This window comes from Eptatretus burgeri, chromosome 3 (assembly GCF_056783735.1).
Source record: "Eptatretus burgeri isolate ZD-2024b chromosome 3, Ebu_testis_v1, whole genome shotgun sequence".
Classification (NCBI taxonomy): Eukaryota; Metazoa; Chordata; class Myxini; order Myxiniformes; family Myxinidae; genus Eptatretus; species Eptatretus burgeri.
Genome location: NC_140963.1, coordinates 132,137,677 through 132,154,361, shown reverse-complemented (window position 1 = coordinate 132,154,361; position 16,685 = coordinate 132,137,677). Strand labels below are relative to the sequence as shown.

The window sequence follows — 16,685 nt, the reverse complement described above, 5'->3', positions numbered from 1 at the left end:
CAAGGATGAGGACCAGCTCTGAGCTCCCTTCTCCTCAGAGGACGTGGCTTTCTCCCATCTCTCTCGTGCGGATCTTCTTTCTCGTTGGTCCACTTCCAATGTGGATGTGTTCATGATCCGGCTTGTGGGTAATGCCGCTGTTTCTGAAGGAACTTTTTACACAGCACCTCACCCATCCGCTCACGTGCGAAAGACACCGCAGGTGCCCTCTAGCCCCAACTGCATGCAGAACATCCTTTGTACAGTGCTCACTGTATCATGCATGCGAGATGTGCCACACTTTATTACGTATGGGAAAAGCGTTGCACTTCGTGTTGTGGGCGTGCACGTGTGAAGAGCTGTGCTTCACCACAAATGCACCAAGCGTCGTCGTGCTTTGTGCCACGGATGTGTGAAATGCAAGGAAGGAAGGAAGGAAGGAAGAACAGGGAAGGGAGAATGTGGGAAAGCAATTTGGTGTCAGTCCGGAGGATCAGTTGTTTACGGCGAGCGATGGGTTGTCGGTAAATAATAAAAGAATGAGTCGATTCGAATGATGAGGAAGCCAGACGCACCAAAGGACGAGAATAAACGTGCGGGGTTGAAAGAAAGACTGACGGGATGAAAGAGGGGTTGTTGAATTGAGCTTGGGTGAAGGGGATTATTGGTGGATTGAGAAAGGCAGAGGGGGGAACATACCGAAAGTTAGGTATTGAAAGAAATATTGAAAGGAGCAGGGGGGGAGGGGGTGGCGAGTGAAGACATCACACCGGGGAAACACAATCTCACCTCGCCAAATGCCCCCCCCCTCCCAAACCCTTAGACAAGAGGTAAAGGTCTACCTATGCATAGACCATTGAAATAACTAATTCTCGGGTCACCTACGTATTCATTTAAGCTCTCCCCCTGGGGTACATTTTCAAAACCGTAACAACACATACATATAAAATTACAGACTAGTATTTCCATTTGTGCTTTGGTGAAGGTTATACTGGCTGTTAAAAAGTCACAGCACCAACAACAATTATACCAACAACATGAGATATTAAAAAAGGCACCGGCAGTTTGCGAAGGGAAGGAAATGACCTTGAGCTGTCACGAATATTTTCAATCATTTTAAAAACCGACCTCCCCAGTAAAGGAGGAATCGGGGGTCTTCTGTTTGCGCACCTGTGGAGGAAGGTTCAATGACTCACCTTTTCCCAAATCACGACGGATCAACTTCAACCCGCTGTGCATTGGTCTATGGAAATTCAGATTCGCTTATTTTTCATATCCTGGGAGGTATAATTGTCTGAACTTCCTTGACTCGTGGAACCTATCTGTCAGACATTGCATTGCTGTTACCTCGGCGACAATTTCAAAGCTTGTATACCCTCATTTGCACCCTTTCGGGGGATGCCATCTTCGAGGTGGCCAACGGCTGGCTCATGCACAATCTCAGAGCTCGTTCGTCCCTCCAACCTCTTCTTCAAGTAACGCATTGTCCTTTACAGCTTGGAGTTCCCGTGTTCATCATCTGTGATACAACTTTACCTGTGGACTCAGGTTCTTCTCCATGCTTTGGTGATACGAGGATTTCACCTTCTGAGGACTTGTGAAACACGACTGTCCAGTCAGCTTCATCCTGTGTGCACACTCCGGTCTAGATCCGTTCAACCGTGTTCACCGCCGGTCTTTCACCCACTTATAACCCGCTGGCATGTACTGTATGAACTGCTTGCTTGAAATAAGTTGCCACATCGAGTGTCATGAGTTAACTTATTGTTGTCTGTGACGTTTGTACTTATATAAATTGGTGATTCTTAGGAAAGTCATTCAGTGTTACATTTAATTACCACGAGCAAATACAACCAGTCGCTTCGCTGACGGGTCAAAAAAGTGGGGGGGGGGGGAGGTTGAAAGAGAGAGGAAGAGAGAGAGGAAGCAGGTATAGGGTGACAGGGGGAAGGGGAGGCAGAGAGGATGAAGAAAGGGAAGTTCGGGGGGAGGTGGGGAGAGTGACACATCACCAAACGTTGCTATTCATTGCGGGAGGGAGGAGTGTGTGAGTGTGTGTGTGTGAGAGAGAGAGAGAGAGAGAGAGAGAGAGAGAGAGAGAGAGAGAGAGAGAGAGAGAGAGAGAGAGAGAGAGAGAGAGAGAGAGAGAGAGAGAGAGAGAGAGAGAGAGAGAGAGAGAGAGAGAGAGAGAGAGAGAGAGAGAGAGAGAGAGAGAGAGAGAGAGAGAGAGAGAGAGAGAGAGAGAGAGAGAGAGAGAGAGAGAGAGAGAGAGAGAGAGAGAGAGAGAGAGAGAGAGAGGACACACAAACAAACACACACACGGGCAGAGACAGCAAGAGAGCGACAGAGGTGTGGGAAGAGACTGCTGCATTTTATGAGGGGACAGAGTGAGAGAAAAGGGTGGGGGAGAGGAAGGGGGGGAAAAAAGACACATGAGGGGTGGAGGTGGGGATAGCAATGATATGTGACACTTATTGACCGAACAAGAAAAAAAAAACATGTCAGAACAGCTGAACACACAACGACACAACAGAGTTTGGAAAGTAATCCGCTGGCACATCTGCAAAAACTTTGTTATTCCAATTCCAGAAAATTTGTGAGAAAATGAACCAAAGCAGTCACTGAAAACATTGAAGGACCGCTCATGTCCGACCTTTTGATCCCACCAGGCTTGAATATTGAAAACAAAGCATTGTGACCAGATATCATACTTAGGTGCAAAAAAAAAAGAAGCGAAGAAGGCTTTGCTAATTGAGATGTTAATACCGGTAATTTTGGACTAACGATGCAGAAATCAAGAAAATAACCAAATACCAAGACCTCAAGCATGAAGTGAGAAGATCCTGGAAGCTGAAGAATGCCAAAGTTGTCCCAGTGATGACGAAGAACATCACAGAGATATAAAAAAAACACCTTGGGAATATCACTACAAACAAACTGTAGTTGGAAGCCGTCATGGGCTCAGTGACGATCCTGAAGAGAGCCCTCGGCACGAAACTTTGAAAAGAGAAAACTTCACAGCTTGGTCCGTGAATTGTGACCCCTTAATGAAATGAAGGGGGATACTTTAGCCCAACCTTGGAGGATTCCATTCCACATTCTGAAACCCCATGTGTCTATACCAATCAACGACACACACACACACACACACACACACACACACACACACACACACACACACACACACACACACACACACACACACACACACACACACACACACACACACACACACACACACACACACACACACACACACACACACACACACACACACACACACACACACACACTTTTATTCGTTTATATAGATTATTGTGCTCAAGGTGGACAGTAGTGAATTAATGAATATTCCTTACCAAGTTACCCTTCTGTCTCCTGTCATTCATTGGTTCTTTGGTTTCACCCATAAAACGCCACTAATGGCACATCAACGTCTTTATTTATTTTCTGCTGTGACACCCTACAATCCTACATCCTCCGGGTTACCGGTGCACTCGCTGTGGTGCCCCGAGGTTGACACGTAACAATATCTAAATATCCAGTGAATCGAATGAAAAATTGACTGTGACTGACTTTTTGACCTATTGACCTCAAAAACAATATAATAGCCCTCTTGCTCGTGACAACCTCTGCCAGGTGATTATGTTTCGTGAAGATCGGAGTAACAATATAAACCTGTAGGCGATTGACAAACAAAGACAGAATAACAGACCAGATCAACCAATATATATGCACATACTTGGGAATGTTCGATTTCACAAGGAACAAAACAAACAGGGGTGAAGACATAACCTCCAAGACATAACCAATCCACAAATCACTGTACTGAGACTATAGTTTTGTTCAATCAATATTTAGTTGCACAAAACTTACAACAATTGTTTCCATCCGGTGGTAGAACAGCCGACAGGTACGCGCACTCACCTCCGTAGTCCCAAGACTGGGGACAAATCTGAACCCAGGTTTAAACTCATCCTGATGTTTCATATGCACGGTGAGGCATCAATGTGTTGTCTCTCGAATTGGCATTAAAATGAGTGTTCCGTCTGCCAGTTTGTGGACATTAAGGATACCCTTGGTGAAGAGTATGTTATCGCCAGGACTCTGGTCATTGACTCGTAGTGGTTTTGTGGCTGAAACTGATAATTCACCAAGGTCCCATCACTGGCTTCTGGCAAATTTACGTTCAGTACCCGATGTAGTCTTATTCTACAATTGCAATGTTCCAACAAACCTTGTCAAGGATCACTGGGATGGTTCCAATGGTTCCAGTGCATAATGGTCTCAGCTCGAAGTTCTTGTCATTTCAGGCACACTGTTCAGACGAAACACAGAAGACACTTGGGCATACAAGTTCATTTCCTTGCTGGCTCCTGGCTGGTTCGGCGCAAATACCTCTTTACCTCCATCACCGAACGTAGACGGAGGTTATGTTTTCATCGTCTCTCTGTTTGTTTGTCTTTGAGCAGGATATCTCAAAAAAGTTGTGGATGGATTCAGACAAAACTTGATGCACAGGTTGGGTGTGTGGATAAGGAAGAATTGCTTCGATTCTGGTGAAGATCCGAATGAAGATCTGGATACGAGAACTTAAAATTTTAAAGTAATTCTTCACCATTGAGAGGAGTTGGAGGAGGAGGAGGAGGAGGAGGAGATTGAGACCATACTCTGTGCAGAGCATTGGTGCTGCCTAAGCAGTCTCCTTGACTATTTGACACAATCCTGGACGGGTCGCCACTCCGACACAGGATACCTGCAAGCTGGCACTCATTTTTCCGACTTCGGAAGGATGACAGGCCAAGTTAACCCCACCTGGTATTAATTCAACAGCTGAGCGGGATTTGAACTCAGGACCCGAGGATCCAAAGCCCACCACCCTAACCATTAACCCAACACCAGGCATACCATTGAGAGATGTAGCTGAAATGATATACAGCATGATATATCAAAAAGTTGTGGACGAGTTATGACAAAACTTGGTGGATAAGTTGGGTCGGTGACAAGAACAAGCCGATTCGATTTTGGTTCAGGTCCGGATCCAGATCCGGCCTGTCAGTGGGATACAAAGCGTGAACTGTTCAGCCTGGCGGAGGGACGTGCTCTACCGAGTGCCGTTCTAGTTACTCATAGAACTCTGGACGGATCCACACAAGGAAATTAAGGCAGCACTTAGTGCATACAGGTCGAGAACATACTTCCACCAAGCTGAACAGTTTACCAAGGCACGCCGCTCAGACCAAACCATGAATTCACTCGAGCATGTGAGCAGTTTATTTTTTCTTTCTGCAACAGCGAGGCTCATGGAAGAATAATGTTGTCGAGGCTATGCACTAATACCAAGGCAGTGGGGTAACTTTTGGATGCAATAAGCAAAAGGAATGAACGAACAAGAAAAGAGGGCACAGAAGAGGGAAGGAAACACTGCAACCTGCAAGAAGGTTGCGTTCGGAAGTGTTAATGCTTCGTGATGATCGGAGTAAAACATGTCACAACATTAAGCTACTGTAATAAAGATTGTGGGTAAGGCTGGGGGATGATGTGAGAGGACGGTGCGGCGCTTAATTTCAAGCACTGAAGGGAAGACTGGGCGAGAACAGCTTCTGGTCGGTAGTTCCACATATATGGAGAAGTATGGAACAAAAGAGCTGAGGTGTACAATCAGCCTGGTTATTTGAATCTTCACCACAAGGGGCTAACTGGAAGATCACCTGCATGCTTGAGTTGCTGGAGAGGGTCAATGGGCTGAGCAAGCAGAAGGAGCAACATCAGAAGTGAGTCGATTAAAAAAAAAACAGACATACAGACCACCAACCTGTTTGTGATGCGAGGGCAGCGGACCTTGTACTTGGGCTCAATGTGGGAGATGCCAATAATTTGATGACCTTAAGATTCAACATAATCCAGGCGAGACGGATGTGGTGCTGGGGCGCCAGTACATTGGGGAGAGCAGTACTCCATTGAGCTACGGACAAAGTTCTTAAAGAAGTGCTGGCTGGCTCCGTGCAGGAAAAAAACAAAAACAGCCGTGCCACTTCTTAATTGCCTGGAAGGAGATTGGAAAATTAACAAGAGGGAAAAAAACAACAAATTCCTTTGAAACACTCCATGGAATGCAAATGCTTGGGATCAGCTGTTTAGGAAAGTTGGTGGAGGGAAATAGGGGAGATTAGAGTTAAACTTTAGGCCAAGAACATAAAACTGTTGTTCCCCTCATAAATGTTGGGGTTTGGGGAGGGGTTTCTTTTGTTTGAACTGCGTCTCAGTATCACAAAAAATCGATCCATATGGTTCCTGAAATGTTTTTGTTTTTCTTAACAAGATCGAGGCTCATGGAAGAGCAAGGTATCATCGGGTGTGAACTGCTTGTGGGGCAACAGTTGAAGACTGTCGGTTTATATTTCAGATTATTTTTATTTGGGCACTTTACACTGGATATTTAGATTTGGGATACCCAGGTTTAGGTTTATTTGACACTTTTTGTGTATCTCTATCTATATCTCGATATCCCTCTCCCCTCCCTCTCTCTCTCTCTCTCTCTCTCTCTCTGACCCTCTCTCTCTCTGATCCTCTCTCTCTCTCTCTGAACCCATTGTTATTGGATTAATAATATTACCCCCTAAAACCCCCACGAGCACACCCCAAATTCAAACAGCACTTTTAAACTCATTCCGTCAAGCGGTTTTGGAATGCCTTGAACTGAAACAAACAAACTAGAACTGTACTCGGTTGAGCACATTTCTCCACCAAGCTGAACAGTTTACGTTTTGTATCCCACTGATGGACCGGATCTGGATCCAGACCTGAACCAAAATCTAATCGGTTTGTCCTCGTCACACACCTCACCTGTCCAGCAAATTTTCAAATTGACTGAGATTGTCCAGCAAATGAGACTTCCAGTTCACAGACAGACGATCAAACAGACAGACAGGGACGAAAACAACCTCCGCTCTCCTTTGGTGGTGGAGGTAATTATATAATGTAAAGGACAATTCAAAGTTGTAAATTTCATGGAGAACAATGCAGAGAAATCGTATCATTGTCATAGCTTAATTAGCAGGTTGAGATTTTAATTTCCGACCTTCCTTTTCCTTATTAGGGTAAATATTGTGATCAATTGGTTTTTGGTGGGAGGAGGAGAGGGTGGGTAGACAGGGGAGAGGGTTGTTCTTTATAGACTACATGGATATATATATATATATATAAATGTACCAGGGGTGTGTTCCATTACCAATCAGCTTGTGGAGTGCCACCAATGGCTGAAGCACTCAAGCAAGCACTCCAACAAAATTGTCGATAAGGAACGGCTGGCTTGGCAGGCGATAGCAAGCCGATTGGGAATGGAACATACCCCAGAACTGAGAGTTTCTTCAATTACTTTTTGCTTTGTCCTACGCAACTTTCAAGTAAAGTCACACAGTTAACAAGCCAATTTGCTGATCACTTCTGTGCCTTACTTAATATGTTACAACTCGGGTGGAAAAGGTGTTAAACTACCGATCGGCCTCATTTGGAAAGGTGTTCAAACCGTACCCATTTGAAGAAAATAGGTCTCACCTGCACAAGTGCACCGCTGGAAGTAATAAGATTGACACCGAGCAAAGTTTGTAAACATTCTGCATCTGTGCTGTAATTATAATAGTGAGTATAATGTCGCAGTCGCCTTGCTACGGAGGAGGTGATAGCATTGCTGTTTCATCCACTTGAATCATCCTCTGGATTAGTTATCCTGTGTTTAGGAATTAATACTGACTGAGGTGCAAGGAAACCGCAAAATTTCTTGAACTCAAGGTTTAGATAATGTCACATTGCTCTCAGCAGCTTGGTGGTGGAGTGCTTCAACTATCATGAACCGTTCTCTATCAAAAGCGTCTGTTAATATGCCGAAGCAGTTTCTTGTCCAGGGTTACAATCCTGGATGGGTCACCACCCCGACATAGGAAGTCTGGACAGGTCACCACCCCAACATAGGAAGTCTGAACGGGTCACCACCCCGACATAGCAAGTCTGGACGGGTCACCACCCCGACATAGCGAGTCTGGACGGGTCACCACCCTGACATAGGAAGTCTGGGCAGGAATTTGTAATTTGTTCAAGGAGCTGGTAAAAGCACACCTACATTTCAAGAAGGATAATGTGGAAATCTTAAAGTCTACCTACTAATGCCGTCAGACGGGACGCCTAGTTTAACGTCCATCCGAGGGACGGCATAGAGATGAGTGTGTGTACCTCGAGGCCACCTGCCATCCCGGTGGTTAAAGCCTTTTTGTATTTCCCTCACTGGTGTGGGTTCTATTCCCATGGCTGCTCACTGGCATTTTTCCAAACTCCGTGATGCGGTGGCAACCTGTCTGGGATTAGTTCATTGCTCCGGAAACATTCAGCACTCATCGTGAGCTCGCCATTGCTCATTCCAGAGCATAGGTCTCCACCACCACTACCACCACCACATTACCCCACAAAATAAGTTTCAGGTTTGAAGACGTCTTGTGCAAAAATCGAGTTCGACGGGTTAACCGGCCCTGCCAGCAGGCCCCAAAGGTGGTGTCGCAAATTAAAACAACAAATTGAGGGTTGTGCAAAACACTTTATCTCCACGATATCACAAACATGTTGCACATTTACATCAGTAATATGCATTTATAGGGGCACAGCATGTACACTGTCCACAAAGCCACAATTGTTTAAAATGATTACACCTACAAAAAAGACCAGCAAAAATAATAATTAAAAAAAAACAGAAATCCCCTATTTCCAGGATTTTAGTTTCACTCTGCCAATCCCAAGGTTTGTTTCCAGGCCAATTTCAGAATGGGCCGTGACTGGCGAGGCGGCTGTCAGTTCAAAGTAGAGAGTTCTGTCCAGCAGCTGGAATTACTGTGTAATTATAGTTCTTATTATCTTATAAATAGTTTCAATTTTTTTTTTTCGTGTGTGTTTGTACGTTCTTCTTTCACGGCCGAACCGTAGCACTGAAAGGCCACAAATTTTGGGTGTAGGTACTCCAGAATCCGGACAAGGTTTTTGAGTTAACGCATGTCGTCCTTGACGTCCGTTTTGAGGCCACCAAAGGCCGCTATAAAGTGGATTTTTGGATCTGGGGTCAGGCAGTGCTGCCGCCGCCCCGCAGGCAAAAGGTTATCACCATGATGCCAACAACTCCGTCGCTTTTCAATGTCCAACATGTTCCCAGACCACTGACGGGGAAAAGCTCACCCAGCCAGGCAGCGCCGGGTAGTGGCCGCTCGTGTAATTATAATTGGTCTCACTCAACCTGCCGCAAATATTTTTCTTTCCGAAATGTTGCGACAAAAATCGGGGAGAGTCCCGACTCAAAACCTTTGCATTTGAAGAAGTTCCTCAAAAATAGGTAAATACAAAGTCGATCGCCGTAAAAACAATACTCGTATATCAATATGCAGAAGTTGAAGGCGGAAAAATATCTCACGTTTGACATGTGATACCGTCGGTGCAAAACATTCTCGAAGTGCGATCGTCCCCGTGATGAACATGATACTGCTCGTTTGTTGCCAAGATATTGAAGGTTTGTGAAAGTGACTTCATTTTCTTTCTTTTCTTTTGAACCTCCATTTCCCCTCCAACCAGAGGGAGAGTATTTGCCGCAAAACAAATGAATAACAAGCGGTGACCCAGCATTTGCAGTAATATTGTTCGAAAGCAGCATTTGGGTCGGTGATGGATGCACGTTTCGGGTGTAGGAAGCCGATCCGTATCTACTTCCACAACTTCGCAACCCACGGCAAAATGGCAAATCGTTTCGCTTGAAAGGCAGGACGCAAAGGCAGACCATTCCAACAGAAGTAACCAAATTGTAGTGTGCTCTGTAATGGATATAAGATGGATATGAGATGGATATAAGATGGATATAAGATGGAGGGGGGGGGAGTATCGATCACAACACCAAAGCAGGAGGCCCTCACATGCTGCACTTTTACCTCTGTGGAAATTCTCCGAAAATGCGTTCGCAGTTGTGATTCGGTGGGTTCTGATATTAAATGGGAAAAAGTACAAAATGAGCTGCATTCCCAAATTTCAGGGATGACAGGAAAGCTAGTTTACCCTTCCCCCACTCCCCCCACCCACCCAACACTCCCCCACCCAAAGAGGAAAAAAACAAGAGTTCAGCTGGCTTCTGTGCCAACGCGCATCTTCACTCTTTCGCCTCCTCGGGCACATTCACTTGCTTTTGTGTTTGTGTCAGAGGGAGCACAGCTTTGTCATTTGAGGAGGCCTTTTGTCCATGATCCGCTTTTTTCCTTCCGATATTGACGAGGTTTTTAAAGTTAAACCCGAATCCTTTGGCGTGTTGCTTTGGCTTTGTATGCGAGCCGTTGGTCATTTTTTCTGATGCAAGCTTTTCTGACATCTTGAGCTCCCCTGGAGAGTTGGACCTTGAGGAAGATGGAATTTCATCTTCCATCTCCCATGGGCAGATATCAGCCAAATTGGCTTTCTGTCCTTTTGTGTCAGTAATTCCAGTGCAGGCCGCCTGTCCTCTGTCATCTGTTGTGCTTTCAGGAACTTCCTGAACCTCCCATGGACATACATCTGTTTTGCTTGGGGGTTTAGGATCTGTGGTGGGTGAAATGAGTTGGGTGTTCATTGGATCCTCCGATTCTTGCATTTCTTCAACCACCGATGAAAGGCTTCCCGGCAATGCTTCCGCTTCCTCAACCTCTCGATTTGGATCGGAAAGACTTCGCTGCTTCTTTGTGGTTTTACTTTGGCCAGCACGCAGCGGACCATCGTCGTCATTGTGCTCCTTGATGGAATCTGGTGCAATGGACACGTGCTTTTGAGGCTTCTGTCCTTCTCCGGAAGCATGCTGTGTGGTCGAGGGCAGGTCTTGAAATTCCCAAGGACAGACTTCTTCCCGATCATATTCATCATTATTTGCTTGTGGGGAATCTGCAAAAGTCACACAACTGTGCTTTTCTTCAGAGGAACCACGTTTTTGCTGTTGTTGCTGATTCCACGTTGTTTCACCCGGTCGAGTTCTTAAGCTTGAGCCCTGAGCATGCACGGTGTTTTCGGTGAGAATATGATGCTCGGCCAGGGTTTTCATTTTCCCGCAACTCACGGAATCTCCTGAGGCAAGATCTTTCCATGCCATTTCATCGTGGCCATCCTCCATACTGCAGGCCTTACTTCCATGTGCCAAAGTGCGCTCGCGTGCTCCACTGATGAGACTTAAAGATTTTTGTAGCAATGAGGGCCGTGCAGGGTGCTGGGCCAGTCGCTTGTTCGCCGCAGACAAGTTGTGGGCGCTCGCCGATCGGCAAACAAGTGGCACCGAGTCAAGAGAATCAGACTCTGCTTTGTCTAAACTTGAAGGCCGTGATGTCACAGCCTCTCCTGGTACCTGGGGCATTTCAGCTGCCACTGTATTTTCCTCTGATCTTTCAGAAGCTGGACCAAGCTCTGGCTGTTCAAGCAACTGATCGTAACTACTGTACGACTTGGGCAATATAAAGGGCCTGTGATTTGCTTGGCTTTGCTGTAGTTGTTGATGAAAATGCTCATCTCGCGGTCTGTGATCAGCTGACGGGCGCTTCGAAGAGCAAGGAGTGTGTGGTGTGCCAGCACCACTGCTTCCTCGTGAATCGCAGCGTTCCCGGTCATCACGACGGGTCACGTTGTCTGGCAGCTCGGTGATCCGTCGCATGATGGACCTCCCAAGTCCCTTCTTCAAGCTCCTTTTTTTCTGTAGGTGAGGATTATTGACCAGCATCTTTTGTCCTTTGTAGAACTCCAGCTGGGCGTAAAGTCGCTTCAGCTCATCCTGTGCACATGACGTACAGCGATAAATGAGGAAGATTAGTCCTGACATATGGATCAATCATACTGTTGAGAGAGTATACTTAAAATCTTCAGTTGATACTCCAGTGCTGTATATGAGGGAATGAAAAAGCTTTCCCCAAACCATGAAGACTGGTTTTGCTTGAAGCGAACTTCAGCACAGATGTTAGGTCTATTATACGTAGTTTCCAACAAATTGTATGTACCATTGAAATAGGAGTCGTGTTTTTGGCTCAAACTATTTGAAAAGGAAAACATTTTTTGACCCTTACCCCTCTCCCATATTATGCTCACCTCCTCAATTTTACCCACAACCTCCCTCAACAACAAAGTTAAACAGCATTACCCTGAAGGTATTGCAAAATCTAATGCACTTTCTACCAGATGCTTGGGTGTCGATCAGCGGGGGACATTTCATGTTTAACTCCCCCCCCCCCCCATTCCCCCCACATTTTAAAGGGGACAACATATCAATTGTCCTCCCTCCCCCACACTTTTTTGGTCGAAAAACAAAAAAAAAATTGTGCTCACAAAGGATTACGAAGCAGTTTTCCTTACAATTGATTTGATACATTTTATGAAAAGTTTGAACGAGCGATTAATTACTGAGTGAGTGGAATATTAATTGATTGTATGCTTTTTGGGAACATTTTTGAAATCAATGCCGTATGGCACGAACATAATTAATTATATTCGGCTCGCAACCACTCAATAGCACGTGCGTACTGGCACTTGAGGGCTTGTATCGTTACATCATCATCATCATCATCATCATCATTACACTAAAATTCACAATTTGGTGTCTGTCTTTGGTCGATGGATTTGGTTGTTAATTATCCAATCTCAACCAACCTTGATAAAACAAATGTTGTGGCTACTTGTCTCCCCCCCCCCTCTGGGGATTCCAAAGAGGGGGTTGATGCAAACTATGTAGATACGTACCATGTCGCGCCGCTCCCAGTGGGAGAGCATATGACAGGCCTTTTTTGCCTTGATTTTACATTTTCAGACATTATTTTCAGTCTATTGTGTTCTTTCAGACTCGACTGAAAAAGATCCTGAGGAATTCCATTGTTTTATTCGCTTTTTCCATCTTGGTTGCCAACTTCGATTTTGTTGTTACTCTTCCTTTATTTTTTTGGACTGCATGGAACACAAGATAAAGTTGACCCCCTCCATCCACCCAATATAATTTTCCCAGTAAAAGTAGCACAAGAAGCCCTAAATTTTCTAGGGCCTGCCTAAGGGACAAACCGCATGTACCCTGAGGTCGTCAGGATCAACGCTGTGCTCGCTCCACGCAGAGGTGATGCTACTGTTGAGGTAGGAGCCAGAACGACGCATCACATCCAACTCATCCTCGTATGGCTCCACAGCAATGTCGTCCCGTGGGGCTGAACTTCCACAGGCAAACTTCAATTGTACCAATGATGGATTGGAAGTGAGGAGACATTGAAATAAGTTTAGCATTCATATTGTGAGTTACAAATTTGAAGATAGCATAAACGGTTTTCTAAGGTAATGACTTGGGCTTTGGAACAACAGACTTTACAAGGTTTTACATGTTAAAGCACAACAGCAATTTTTTTTTGTAAATATGACGATCTGGTGGAGCTCATTACAATTTTTTTTATTCGCATTCTTCTATTGAAGAACAAGAAGCAGAAGCACAGCAAAGTATCAATTGCAACGTCATTGAATTTCCCATTCATTTTTTGAAAGCAGCCATTTTTTGTCTATGAAATGGCTGAAACGTACGTGTGAAATGAGAACGTCGCATGTGTTTCACATCCAATATTTCACAAGACATGGAAACAAATTTTAGTTTATTTTTTTTTTAACAGCTTTCGGTTCACTTAAAGAAATTTATGAGGTTGTTTGGGCAAGACGTACAATGCACGGTAGTAGTAGTAGTAGTGCAGGTTTGATGTACTGTCTTGTGGTATAGTTAAGATGTTTCATGCAGTAATCCGATATTCACCCCTGGCATTGGTTCGAGTTCAGTTGAGGTATGTGCAAGGTAACTACAATATAAAATGTGGATGTGGTGCCTGAACATTTGTCTACAGCTCAATGGAGTAATGTTCTCCCCTATGGGCTTGTGTCCCTGCTTCACACTCCTCACTCCTATGTGCTGTGGAATCCAAAGCTCAACATCGTTGACATCTCCCACCAATAATAAATAACAGGCACAGGTCTTGCTGCTGTATAATGGTGGACAGGCTCGTAGCCTCTCTGTTTTGAACTGTTTCTCTTCTTGTCTTGCTCCTGGTCTTTCAGCTGTTCACCCATCCCCAACCCTCACCAGGATGCAAGCAATCTTCCAGTATCGTCCTCCTCCTTGTCCACCTTCCAAAAACCCAGGGTTACTACTCACGTAGCTTCCTAACTCACGTAAACTCCTTTGTTCTTCTCTCTCACTTGTGGAAATGCCTCGCTGAGTCAGTATAATCACACCTTTGACACTAGCACACCACCAAGTATCAACTTCCATCTCTAACCGCAACCTTTTCTACCCTCTTTAATCCTCAAATAATGTACCCTTTTACTTGCAAGTTACTGTAGTCCATCTACTCAACTCTCTCCTCTTTCCTGTTCATTTCCCCCCTGTTTATCGAGTCCAAATGTGGCCCCATTGTCAGGACGTTGCCTTTCTATCCTTTGTCACCTTGTTTTCCCCCCGTGAGCCTATACTTTGTGTACAAATCTTTAAAAATAATTACTTCACCTATAACAGCCTCACCTTTGGAATGAGTAAGAGGCCGACAGTCACAGAGACAGTGAGGTGGGTGTGTATAAACACAGCCAGCAGCATCCAGTCGGGATGAATTCGGGATGTCATTGTGAACCTGCACCCAAAACACACACAAACAAACACACACACGCCGATCATGATGCATACCACCTATTGTTCAGTTCACTTTAGGCAATTTTTTTTGCAATATGTTCCTAACCTTTTACAAGTGTCATTAAAAAAAGAGAAAAGGTTTCACTGTGAGAGTGCGAACCGTACACATCTTCGTGGTGGTACATTGATTGCATTCATCCGATGTTAATAGGCAAAATACAGCAATGGTTGTCTTTTTTGCAACCTGATGAGATCAAAATGGAGGGGAAGGATTGTGTCAACAATCGTAATGTCGTTACCTCGCGCACGCGAAGCGAAAAGCGGGGTTAAGCAATTGGTTCATTTTGTCTGTCTGTCCACACACGTCAGTTTATGATCGAGCAAACAACTTCAATTCAATTGAAGGTTATATTTTGAACACGAATCAGAACACGAATCGGAAAACGAATCTCTACTTCATATTAATACTTTTGCTCTGTCTGAATTTGTTCCGATCGCACATGCACAGAGGAGCGAGATGTTTCTTGCCTGTCTGTCTGTCTGTCTGTCTGTCTGACAGTCAAGCAAAATTGAAAATAATTCCAAACAGGATACTTACTGTTTGTAGCAAAGCCATAAAGGACACAAACAACAGGCACAGAGAACTAATGTAATGTAACGTGTTAAATAAGGTGGCGTAAAAGACGCTGCGTCAATGACAGTAAACTTGTGGGAAACAGTTTTTTTTCTCCAACCTTTAAAATCTTCATTTTATTTCAATTGAATTATATACTTGAACACTGTAGAACACAAATCCCCTTTTTGGCACTTCCAAAAACCATCCGTTCATCAGTACTTGGACAAAACATTACGGCATTTTAGATCATCTCGACCAATTCAATTTTCCGCTCGCAGAGCCCGCCCAAGTCCTTGTTTCTCAAGACAGTGTGGGGTAGGGTGTTCTATGAACTCTCGAGTTTTGTTGAAGTGATATATTCAATGGCCCTCATCTTTGCCCTGCCAATTTGGTGTGTGCATTGTCAATTGGCATATTCTTACGAATCTTGAGATAATAACTCGCAAGAAACACTCTGCATTGCTTTGGTTTACACTTTAGAGCAGGGGTCAGGAACGTGTGGCTCGCGAGCCAGGTGTGGCTCTTTTGATGATTGCATCTGGCTCGCAGATAAAATTGGAGTTTGAAACTTTGAAAGCCCAATATTTCTCACGGAAACTTTACCTACAGTTTGAATGGTGTCGTGCTTCATTCACGTGCAGGGCTGAACTTGGCAGAAGGAGAGAAGAAAAAGGAGAGTGATTTCGGTTCCTCCAATGACGTGCCGCCGCCGAGACGCGTAGCGGAATTCATCTCAACCAATCACGCGCCACCGCTGAGGCGACAGCATCCCAGAGTCGGCCGGCCGCGCCGCACCTCTCGAGTACATAAGCCCGTGTGCAGGCCAGCCAGACTCACTATTTGCCAAGCCTCAGTTGGGTCAACATCTCCCAATCTCTCATTTTCTCAAAGCTAACCCTTCGATGAAGAAGATGGCGAAAATAAAAAAGATGAGGAGTATCGTACATTTCAGGATGAATGGGCCGAATAATTCACCTTTGTGGAGAGAGCAGGTTCTGTGGTGTGTCTAATTTGCAATGACAAAATTGCATCGATGAAACGGTCGAATATAAAGCGGCACTTCGACACGCGCCATGCTACCTTTGCATCAAAATCCCCTGCGGGAGACAGCAGAAAGAAAGCGTGCCAAGAGCTACTGAGCAGGGTGCAAGCCAGCCAGCAGCAACTCCGCGTATGGACCCGGCAAGGTGACTATAATTCCGCCAGCTTTGCTGGATCTTTAGCAATAGTGAGGAACGGAAAACCATTCACAGATGGCGAGTATGCTAAAACGTTCATGCTGGATGTCGCCAATGAACTTTTTGATGATCTTCCGAACAAAGACAAGATAATCAAATGGATACAAGACATGCCTCGGTCGGCAAGAACTGTTCATGATCGTACCATCATGATGGCAAACCAAGTGGAGGAAACGCAAGTGAA

General features: G+C 45.0%; 1 protein-coding gene across 1 annotated transcript in view; it reads right to left on the bottom strand.

Annotated features, from left to right (window-relative positions):
• Positions 1–8,546: 8,546 nt before the first annotated feature.
• The window catches only part of LOC147030994 (metabotropic glycine receptor-like), a 191,813-nt gene continuing 183,674 nt past the window's right edge, over positions 8,547–16,685 (bottom strand). The window contains exons 9-11 of the mRNA XM_085875634.1: positions 14,543–14,648; positions 13,063–13,212; positions 8,547–11,782 (exon numbers count right to left, since the gene is read on the bottom strand). Coding sequence (XP_085731760.1) covers positions 10,151–11,782; positions 13,063–13,212; positions 14,543–14,648 — 1,888 coding nt within the window. The 3' untranslated portion in view covers positions 8,547–10,150. The remainder of the gene's footprint in view (positions 11,783–13,062; positions 13,213–14,542; positions 14,649–16,685) is intronic.